This window comes from Camelus bactrianus, chromosome 5, assembly GCF_048773025.1.
Source record: "Camelus bactrianus isolate YW-2024 breed Bactrian camel chromosome 5, ASM4877302v1, whole genome shotgun sequence".
NCBI lineage: Eukaryota > Metazoa > Chordata > Mammalia > Artiodactyla > Camelidae > Camelus > Camelus bactrianus.
The window spans coordinates 57,588,405-57,600,405 of NC_133543.1; the positions used below are offsets into that span (position 1 = coordinate 57,588,405).

The following is a 12,001-nucleotide window of genomic DNA, read 5'->3' on the forward strand; positions in this document are numbered from 1 at the left end:
GTCCTGAGCCGATTAGGAGAACACCCTTCCATGAGTGAGCCTTCTAACCCTTTCTGGACAACATGACAGTCAGAAGTCAAATGTCTGAGCTCCCGGAATGGGAGAAGGACTCCTTAATTCACTGAAACTATCAATTATATATATAATCAAGAAACTATAAATTATATACACAGTCAATATAACTCTATCATCAGTAGAGAAAAAGCATTTTAACCATTTTGTCAGTTGTTGATTAAATGAATTGGTGTGGAATACAAGAATGAGTGGAGCAGAAGATCCAAATAAAGATCAACTGGTTGCTTCCCAATGGATCTTTCTGCTACAATGGAAATGTTCTGTATCTGCCCTGTCCAATGTGGTGTCTTAAAGATACTTTTAAGTTCTTACATGCCAAGAAAAGAATTTGTGTTTATTTAGATTATCAACCTAAATTGATACTTAGTTCTTCTCTTGACAGTCTGGTCTGTCAGGCCTCTTATTATAAAACTGAAAACAAATCAGGCTTAGTAATCCAAGTCATTTGTGAAACAGTAAAATTTGGAACATTTGAAATAATAGAATCCATTCTTGAGTAGTTGAGGATTTTTTATTCTTTTGTTTTATCAAGTGGCATCTCAACAGATGTTACCTTCTCTTCCTCCTTCTGCCCTACCTCCCTATTCAAATCTCTCAAGACTTCTCCCCTTCCATTATGAAAATATCATTGTGATAAACCACTACTTACTGAAAGTGATTGGGAAGTAAAATATTCTGCCTTAAGACACCTTCTGTAATAACACTTAAGTCTTGGTTCTTTAGAAGGTACTCATAAGGCCTAAAGATCTTCACTATGTATTGTATTGTATGTAGATAGAATTCATATACATATTCTGAATTGACCATATGTCATTTATTTGGTAGCTATTTTTTTAGGAAGGATTTTCTGATAAAAGCTTATATGCTTAGCTTCTATGATCATCTTATAAAACCAAAGTTAGAATGTGCAAAGTCTAGTATATTGAATGATTTTGCTAAATAGGAGTTTTAAATATAGTTTTTATAGCACATATTTGATTAAACTGATGCTTAACTAGAGTTTGATTTTAGTTTAACTTGATTTGAGCTGATTAACAGTGGCTAAGGAGGTTATTCTGTGTTGAATGTGTGAGATGTATTTTTTAAACATGTTTTTAAAAAAGCTTTTCTGAAATTAAATGAAAATAGTTGTAGATAACATTGAAGTCAAAGATCTCAAGGAAAAGAATTTAGTTGTAGGGTGCATTTACTGAGTTTATTTGTTTCATTTCTGTCTTTTAAAAGGTATTTTGTATACTGGAATAGAAATTCTAACCCTAAATTTTCTGAAGAAATTTTATGGGAGGGACCTCCTAGCCAGTGACTCTAACACAAGTAAAGTACTTCAAAAAGTATACAGCACAAAAATTTTTTAGAAATTAAAGAATAATACAGTAACTTTAGCAGCCACGCTGTCTCTTGTCCAGCTGATCTTGGGAGACATTAGTGTTTTAAGTCTAAAATGACAGACTTAATCTATTAAAAGGTATTCGATCTGAGTCACTTTCTGAAGTAGACCCAAACTGAGGTTTTCCAAAAAATGTTTTTATTATTTCTACTTTGTCTTTGAGATACTGATCAATCAAGCTTTGTTGTAATTTTAGAAGCCTACTTATCTACTGAAAACTGTGTAATAGAGATCTTGGATTTGTTGGAAGGTGTCAATGTTCTATTAATATTTAGTTTTATTTTCTATGTATTGATATTAATGATTTTCATATGAGTGATGTATATTTTACTAATTGCTATAAAGTCATTTCATTCATGTGTCCTTTAAATTTATTTAAATTTTGTTATTCGTAGTGATAGTGCCCTCATAGTTAAAATGGTTCTCCAATTTTTCTTAAACTTTGTAAATCTGGTACTTAAAATGTAAACATTCAAGGGATCTTTTTTATGGGTGTGAATTAACACTAGAAGAAAAACACAGCTGGCAAATTGACAGTAGCATTGTTAAACAGTTCATTTCTTCCATTCTGTGGCACCTAACATTTGGCCTAAAAGGCCATTAAAATTTTAGATTAGATTCTATTTGTATTGTGTAGTAAAAAGAGTATTTCCTCTGTATTTGCTCCTTCTGTTAAATTTTTTGTGGGAACCTCTGTAAATTGCATTCAGATACTTGATTATGATTACCTTAGCTCCCTTTTAAATGCTTCACCTAACTGCATTTTGAAAGCCTACATGTATATCATGTATGATTTATTAATCTAATATGATTTATTTATCTAATATTCTTGATATCTTTTGTAAATACACATACAACATGCACACATATGGGACCCAGGGTATAAAATCTTCAGAGACATCATCCCAAGGCCGTATCACTGCATTTGATATGTTCATTCAATGTGTTTTCAAAGTTGTTAATAATTTTTTGATGTGAACTTGGTGAAGATGCTGTATTTTACCCAGTCTAATCATATTTGGTATTTAAACATTTCTCTTATTTTCTAGTTTTAAGTTCTCATATTTATTTCTGTTAACTTTGAGGAAGTTTAGAAGATTTATAATGGATCACCAAGTCCCATTTAGTCTGTTTTGGTGCTGTCTTTAACTGCAATATACTTGGTAAAAAAAAAAATCCTTCTGAGGAGGTGGAATTTTTGTTTATTTCAGGCCAGTTGGAGAAACATTTACATTATTTTAAAATTTTAAAACTTTTTTGGGGGAGTAATAATCCAGATTTACCAGAAATAAGTTATGAAAATAGTACAACTATTTCTTAGATATTCTTCATGCAGCAAATCTATGTTCCTTCCACAGAGTAGGAGGCTGGGTAGAGAATGAGATTATGGCTTAAGCAAATCATTCAGGCAATCTTATGTTTAAGTTTCTAGCCGTTAAGTCTGATTGCATTTAACTTAAAGCCTTGTGGGGATTTTATCTGTTTGTATTTTAGGGTGACACAGACTTATGATGCAGGCGCATGTATCTATTTCTACTTTGCCTTTAACTACAGGGGAATCAGTGACCCACTGACTGTGTTTGAACAAACTGAGGTAATTTTGTATACATGAATATAGCTTTTGCATTCTTTTATTAATTTAAATAAACTTTATTGTCAATTTATGAATTTTAGTCTGACTCTCTTTATTTAATAACTTGTAGTTTACCTGGTTGATAGCACATAGAAGTGAGAAGCATATTTTTTGCACTGGGTGGAATACTGAATTATATTTCTAAAATTAATATTCCTAATATAATAGCCTGTGATTCTTTGGTTATTACTTATATTATGTACACCTGATTAAATTAAATAATAGGACTATAGGGATCCTAGATATCACTTTAGCAGCCCACCCAGCTCTGGATGGTGACTGCTCTTGAGGTCAGCAGCCCTAGACCTCCGGGCTGTGTTGCTGTAATGTCCTCCTTCTAGGTTTATGATTTTTTTATTTGCTAAAGCTATGTGTAGGTCTTTGAGGTTCATTTGCTAGCAGTTTCTATTACATTTCTTAAATGGCCTTAAGTTTCTAACTTTTATAAAGCCTTCTGTTTGATGCTCAATATTTTTCATGACAAGTAGAAGTCTTCATGCCTAGAGTTGAAGAAACAGACTAAACTGTAGAGGAACTGGGACGAGATTGGGGTTTGTTAAAACCTCAGGTGTCCTGGTGTTTTAATTCTGTTGCCTGCCTGCCAAAGATAGTACCACAAAATGATATTTGGTGGCACAATTTTAGACCCAAACCACAGACAGTTTGTTGACTCCCTCTTATGCCTCCTTTTTTTTGACCCCCAAAACAGCTTTTCTGAAATATAATTGAAATTCAGTGAACTGCACATATTTAAAGTATATAATTTCATGAGTTTTGACATATATATTATACACCTGTGAAATCATCACCCCAATCAAAATAATGAGCGTGTCCATCATCCTCAAAAGCTTGAGGCCTTTTGCATCACCTTAGCCTTTCAGTGTTTTGGTATTACCCTCTGGCTACCTAAAGGTTCTTTTCCATAATACTGCAAAAGTGAAAGTGTTCCTTTTTTCCCAAACTGCCATTCTCTAAGTGCTACTGATTTCAAGTAGTTATAGCTTTACATAAAATAACTTTTTGGAAGATATTAGAATATCTAATTAGAGATCTCTTAGAGTATGGTTAGCATATGTATAATTCATTTGAAAAACCCTGAATCCTAAGTGATGAGGGTTCTTATAAATTACTTTGCAATGAGATGTGGTCCATCCATCCTGCGGCCTAACTGACGGTTTATGCACACCCGAGTTAATTCTGAGAGGTTCAAGGCACTGTAGGGATTTCACCTCATATCTATTATATGCTCATGAATTGAATTTAATTCTAGGTTCCGTTACCCTTTTTTCACCCTGTACTTCAGCCATTCTGTATTTTGCTTTAAGTGTTTATCTTTCTAACCGTATTGCTCTATAAGGAGCCTGATTAGAGCCAAACACGTTAGGAGGATAAAACAAGGAGTTTTTTTACCCCCGCTTTTAGATATCCATAGGCCTGACAAGTAATTTGTCCTAAGGCATTGACCGAAGAAATATTCTCCATAAGGGTTTTTATCATTGATCCCTGATAGCTTTGTAAGTAATCTTGAGTATGATGCCCATTGAATGATACTAGATGAGTAGTTTAACCATCTAAGCCTCATTTCCTTTATTTGTGAAATAGGAGTAATTATAATTATTCCATAAGGCTATAGTGAAAACAATTTATTGCAGGTAAATTGCATAGTACTTTTCTGGACATCCCATAAGCAGTCAATAAATGTTTATTGGTATAGTGAGATGTTTACTTCAAAGTAGGACCTGTCTCCTCACAAAATTTGTTTTTATTATTAACCAATGAATTGATCATTTTGCCTTCTTTATCTTTTCTAGAATCTCAAAGTGACAATTGTAGACATTGTGGCTATTCACTAGAAAAAAATGTATAAAGCTAGGTTGTATATTTTAATTACTTTTTAAATACAATTAACCTAAAAGAAAGGAAAGTTAGGCTTCTAGTTTATTTAACGCAGGATGTATGTGCCTCCTTTGCGAGTTATGTCTTACTTTTCCACCTCAAAGTAATCTACTTGTATTGTTTCCAAATACAGGCAGCTGCTAGAGAAGAAATCCTCGCTAATGGAGGGAGCCTGTCACATCACCATGGAGGTATCTTTTTGGGGGGCAGAATTTCTAATATTCTTACTGTTAAAAATATTTGATTTGATAAAATGCTGGGGAGAGTCATATATGAATAATTTGAGAACACTTGAGATCTTTGGAAGTTTTTATGTCTGTCACTGAGGTCACCTGTGTTGTGGCAGTAACCAACAGAAGCTTGATTTGACAAGCCTGTCTAGGTAACAGAGCCTCATAGCCCTCTGAGCTCCCAGGGACTTCATGTTACCCAAGATAACCCAGCTGGCCAGGGGGTGTTTGACCATTAGAGCAAGTTTTTAAAGGGAGGGAAAAACCTACATAAATGTTTTTCATCCACTATTGGGATGTAGCTGGAAGTCAGTTATACCAGATATTGCAGAAATTAATCAAGACAGGATATGAAAAAAAAATCTTTTTTTAGGATTTTAATGCTGTTTTATTGTTGCTTTTTGATCATTGTACTAAGTATTATTGGAGAGTTGCTTACATCACCAATAATAATTATATATATGTCTTACCTATGTTACTAGTGGGCTTATGAAAGTAGTATGAAGCAATTTTTAAAAACTTAAACAATGGCCATCCTTTCATTAAAAATGTAATTTTTGAGATTATCCACTTCTTTTCTGTAACAGAAATTTGTTTTTAATACGTCCCTCAATATAAATTGGTGCCTAGAAAAATAGATATGTATAGATTTTTTTAAAACATTTTTTTAGGGAAAAACATGAGGATAAATGACCACCAGATTTTTAAAATTCAACTCCTATTTCTGCTTTGCATTCTTCATATCCCTCTTTCCCTGTTCGATTTTCCATCAGGGCATTTAGCATTATCTAACATGCTATATATTTATATATAGATTAGTTAGCTATGTCCTCCTACTGGAGAGGATCCATAAGGACAGGGACTTCTGTTCTATTTCTCTGTACCAGCACCTGGAACAGTGGTTGGCCCCAGTTAGTCTTCCCTACTTGTGTGTAGGATGAATGAAAGAATTTGGGTAGAAAACAGTGGGCTGTAGAGGATCCGTGTCCACATAACATTATTGCAGCCAGGCGTGGAGAAGATGACTGATGTGGATAAATGAAATAGAAAGACAGTTCCCACCATCACTGTATCAATTTAATCTTTTGCTATCACCTGACTTTTTTCTTAACCTCCACAAATAAATTTCTAACTTATCTGACTGATAAGTATTAAAAGGAATTAATTTGTTCTTTCCCTCCTCTTCCTGTGTATTATCTTTTGATGGGGATTCTAATGAATGTTAGAATGACAAAAATGAAAAAGGGAAGATACTGAATATTAGAAACCTCTCAAGTAGAATTAAAAGCTTTTGATTAATGTGAAGTCTAAACCTAATTTTGGAAATGTAAACATGGGCATAAAGATGCCTTGATTTTTAGCAGCTTCCTGTAATGTTCAGAAAACTCTATACATTATTTTAAATCTTTTTTATATATTTTATTTCAGGATGTCACTGTATTCCTATGTAAGGAACTTATAAAATTACATAATATCATGAATACATTCTTCATTCTAAATTGATTGCCTGGAGGAAAGAGGCAAAATAACTTAGCTATAATTACTTGTTTAAAGAAAGCAAAATTTCCTTTCTGTAGCCAACAATTTTGCCTTTTAGTACATGTTAGCAGCCAACAGTGCACTATTTGGAACTTCAAGATGAGGAACTGCAGGAAGGTTCCATGTTGATGACAGTAAATATGAGAGAGAAGTGATTTCTGCAAGAGGGTGAAAATAGCTGAATATTGTACTATATAGAAAGAGAGGCTTAAGTGTCATTTAAGTAATTGGGTTTCAGATGAACTACTTAATTAAGGGAGAATGTTCTCAGTTTACTCAAGTTACAATGCAATAAATTCTGTAGAAGTTGGAAGTGACCAAATGACCTGCAAAATTGTAGAGGAAAACCAAACCAATAATTTTTTTCTAGCCAATGACATTTTACTCCTTTAGGATCTATGTGGATAGTCAAGCCCCTCCAGTAGAGTCTGCATGTGAGATGCTGGAAGTCTAATATGGCATTACTGCTGATGTTACTTATTCCAAGATACAGCTCAGACACTGAGGGCTTCTTCATAGGCTCTCATAGAACCCCTTAATTAACCAAAAGATCACGATTATTCAGTTCTTGATCCCAAAACAAAAAATACAAATAGCTCCTTGTGATATTTTTGATACAAAGTATACTTAGTGCTTTTTAATATTGTTGTATATCTTCTCCATATTGTAAGTATTACTGGTCCACCAGACAATAGGATTTCAAGAATGATAGTCTTTGCCTAAGACTGGGATCTTACAGTCTAGTAAAATAAAATATTATAGCACTTCAAAAGGCCACTGATCAAAATTGGTAGGATTATGATATTATCATATTTTAACCAAAGTAAAAGTCTCCCCCTTTCTTTGAAAAGCACTCACAAGGTGACTTTAATAAACATGTAATGCTACGGTGGAAGAGAAATAAGATTTGAAATGAAAAGAGTAAGAAGTTAGTTATGGAAATTTTCTAAACATGCAGAATTAAAGTGGAGGATTTAATTCTAATCAATTCCTGGTCAAATTCTCCTATCAGGAAGATACTTGATAATGTATAAGTAGTTATGTATACACAGTACTTTTTTTTTCTTTTATCTTATCTTATAAAGAGTCATGCAAAAGAAATTACCAGAGTTTCTAGTTTGTATATCACACATCTATAGTGATGCTATATACAGTGGACAAGTCCATGGGTGAAATCAGATATCAATAATAAACAAACCTTGATCAACTGCAAAAAATACAAAATAAAATAAACATGTAAATGCTATAGAAATTAAAACAGCAAAGAGAAGGGAGATAGAATAGGGAAAGCAATTAACATTTATAAAGCTTGTAAATATTTACAAGGTGCTCTGCATGACTTAATCTCCTTTAATCCTAATCAAAATGCTGTGGAGTACATATTATTTCTGTCTTTCAAACAAAGCTATATTAAGGCTCTGAGTGTATAGTAACTTACTCAAAAGTAGCAGTAATTTTTAGTGCCAGAACTTGAACCTAAAATAATGAAAATAGGCCAAAAGCTAAAAAGATTGACATTAAAAGCCTTTAAAAAGAAACATCTAATTTTTAAAGTATATGAAAATAAATACTAAACATTACTGTTTTTCTTTTAAAATATAAAACCTCTATTTCTTTAATTTTGACACTAAGTTAACTACTTATCCTGCTTTAGATGTTAAAACAGAAATGAATCAACATTTTAGTTTCCTCATCATAAATATTTCATTGTTTTCTCAGTTCTCATGCATTCAGTTTGACTTTCTAGTTTTTTATACTTCCTGATTGCTGGTTTCTAGCCTGTCGGTAGTGGTTTCTAGCCTGTCGGTAATATCAGCTAATAAAACAAATGCAGGTCAGATCATGTTACAGTAAAACTCCTTGTGTAATTTATGTGCATTTTCAGATTCTAGGCTTGTAAGCCCTTATTTGTTGAAGCCTCCAAGGTTAATGAAATAATTTACTTTTAGAAATTATTAGCTTGAACTTGAATGTAGCAAGGTTTGATTGCATATTAACTTATATGAGATTCTACCTCATTTATAAACAGGAAGTTTTTATTTCTGTCACATTTCTCATATTTTTATTTTCATGTGGTCAAAAATAATGACTGTGTGGAAACAAACTCTAAACTACTTGGATTCCTCTATTGCTTAGAAAAAGAAACTAGGTAAGCCTATGAATACAAAATATGTCATATGTGCTGGAATGATGAAGATGCACTCCTTTGGCTAGCTTGTCCTCTTCTAAACCACTAAACACTGGTATACTCCAGGGCTCAGCCCACAGCCGGTTTGTTCTTCTGTGATACTTACTCCCTCAGTGATTACTTCGGTAGCAGGACCTTAAACAGCACCCATATTCTGATGACTCCCCAGAACCAGAGGGCATCACTACTACCATCAACAGTTCAAATCACTATTTTTTCCCTGCTGGGACAACTACAGTAGCCTCTTAACAGGTCTGTCCACCTGCATTCCTACTCCCCTACTGTTATTTCTCTTCCTGCAGAGTAATCTTTTTAAAACTCAGTATTTTCTCCTTATATTCAGAATAAAATCCAAAGTCCTTATCAGGTTCTTCAAGGATATACATTGTGCATCTACCTGTCCTCATCTCTTATTACTTCTTCCTCTCTAGCAGTATTGGCCTTATTCCTATTTCTCTGACATATCAACCTCCTTCACCCTTCAAGACATTTGCTGTTTGTTTCGTCTTTTTCTGATGTTCCTTCTCTTGTTTTTCCCCCCAGATATTTGCATGGCTTACTTTCTTCATCATTTAGATCTCTGATAAAAATGTCACCTTAGAGGTGTCTGCTCTGTTCTCTTGTGTAGGTTCTGTGTTTCTCTTTTGAATAAGTTCAGATAAGTTTATATTGTCTGTCACTGTGTTTCCCAGTCTCTAGAAGAGTGACTGGCTGTTCTACATAGGATTAAATGCTCAATGTATATGTTAAGTGAGTGGCAAAGTGCTCAAATGCTCACAGAATTGGGGGCAATTTTGCAAATTCTCAAACATCTCTGAATTTTTCACATTAGAATGGCAGTAGCCTCCTTGTTAATTTAGCTTCAGACGTTTAATAATCATGCCTTGTTTGAGTATAAGATCATGTTTAATCATGTAAAGGCTCAAATTTATTCTGTAATATACCTCAGAATGTGTATTAGTGGAGTCAGTTATTCAGTAGAAGAGTAGGGTAAAATAATGTGCATTTCTCTACAGCTGCACAATACCAGCCATTTCAGTGTTCCCTAGATGCATTAGGAATGTAAAATTCCATTTAAACTTTGTCTTAAGACAAATACAGTTTTGAGAGATTTATAAACAGAAGGGAAAGAAGAACATAGGCTTTGTAATCAAATCTATATTTGACTCTTGGCTCTGCCCTTACGTAGCTGTGTGACGTTAGGGAAATAAATAACCTCTCTGAACTACAGCTTTCTCATCTGCAAAATGGGAATAATACCTACTACAGATTACTGTAAAACTTAAATGTGATAATATATGTAGAGCATCTAAAGTATCCTGTATATAGTAGGTGCTTAAAAAAATAGTAGCCTTAAAGAAAAAGTAAGAGTAGTGGACAGCACCAAGTGAAACTCTAGTGTGTGTTCTTAAACCCCTACTCTAACCACTGAAGAAAGGGTTGCAGTTTATTTGAAAAAGATCCATACAGTCAAGGGATATGACCCAACAATTGTCTTAACATTTTCATCTATAACCTGCAGTTAGTCTCAGTTTATAGTAAGTTCTGTTATATGAAAGAATAGTAAGTTTTCTTCACACTATTGGCTACAAAATTTGCTATTAAAAATGTCTATTTCCATAAATACTTTTCTGCTTAAAGTTAATCATCCAATTTGTAAATTTCAAATATCCTGTGCTATTTAGTTTTATAAAGCAGAAATCTTTCCATATAAATGTTAAATAGAGTGGGTTTAATTATCCTGCTAAATCTTAATAATAGAGCTTTTGAGAGAGCGCCTGTTTTTATGTATAGAAAAGATTTTTCTTAATTTGTATCCTGAACTTAAAAATCAAGGCAACCTCATAGTAGTGTTGTTATTTACTGACCTTCAGGCAGTGTCATGACATTCTCAGTACCGTTTTTGAGTTCAAGAGTAGAAGGGCTAGGGGTTGGGAGAATATTGATGCAATTTCTCTTAGAGGATTTGGCCTATAATTGTGATTAATAACAGTTGCTTTCACTATCTGGAAACAGACAGGCTGGTTTGTCTGCCTACAATCATGCTGTGATAAATGGCGCTATTTTAACTCTGGTTTTGTGTATCAAAGAAAACAGATGTAGTCTGGAACTGGAGGCTATAGGAAATATAAAGCCTGCTTAACTTAATCTTCATGGTGCTTGTTTTTGTAACTGATGAGCTGGTCAGTTTAAACAGCAGTGTTTATGTCAGCCATATATTTAATTTCAATTTATGACTTAAGTTTTTAAGTTGTTATTTGCAAAAATTATACCTAAGTCCTTGTCAGGAAGTAAAAAACCTTGATTAAATATAACCAGTCTTAGTTTACATATTGATGTCTTTACCTAACCAAAATTATTTCCTATTGTTCGGAGAATAATTATGGGGTAGCTGCTCTTAGCCTTTTTTGTGGTCTTAACAAAATCCAATAGTATCAGGAACTTTAAAAGCAGAGTAAAAAGAGACTACTCAAAAGAATGAGCAAAAGATCAGCTTTGAGACCATTTGTTAAAAACCTGTAGAGTGAAATAAAAGCCATACAGATTGGAAAGGATGAATAAAACTAATTATAACTAACATGATTATCTTTGTAGAAAATTAAAAAAAAACTACAAAAACAAGATCAGCAAGATTACAGAATACAAGCTCACATACCAAAATCAATTGCATTTCTATATATTAACAACAAGCATATAGAAACTGAAATGTAAAATATAATACCATTTTACATTTACTCCAAGGAAAACATTTAACAAAATGTGTATATGCTTAGGCATAAATCTTAACAAAATATATATAGGATCTGTATTCTGAAAATTATGGGATGCTGATGAAAAAAATCGAACCTAAATAAACGGACAGAGTGTTTTTGTGGATTGGTAGAAAACTGGACATGGTATAAATATATCAATTCCCCCTAGATTGATCTACCAGTTGAATGCAATTCCTGTCAAATCCGGCAAGAATTTTAGTAGATATGGAAAAGATTATTCTAAAATTTATATGGAAAGGCAAAGGTACTAGATAGATAAAACAATTTTGAAAAAAAGAA

The 12,001-nt window shown here is 33.2% G+C and overlaps 1 protein-coding gene across 1 annotated transcript in view; it reads left to right on the plus strand.

The window, feature by feature from the left end:
- The window catches only part of AGPS (alkylglycerone phosphate synthase), a 119,878-nt gene that overhangs the window by 94,202 nt on the left and 13,675 nt on the right, over positions 1-12,001 (plus strand). Inside the window, exons 18-19 of the mRNA XM_010959957.3 lie at positions 2,957-3,056; positions 5,125-5,182. Of these exons, the coding sequence (XP_010958259.2) occupies positions 2,957-3,056; positions 5,125-5,182 (158 nt within the window). The remainder of the gene's footprint in view (positions 1-2,956; positions 3,057-5,124; positions 5,183-12,001) is intronic.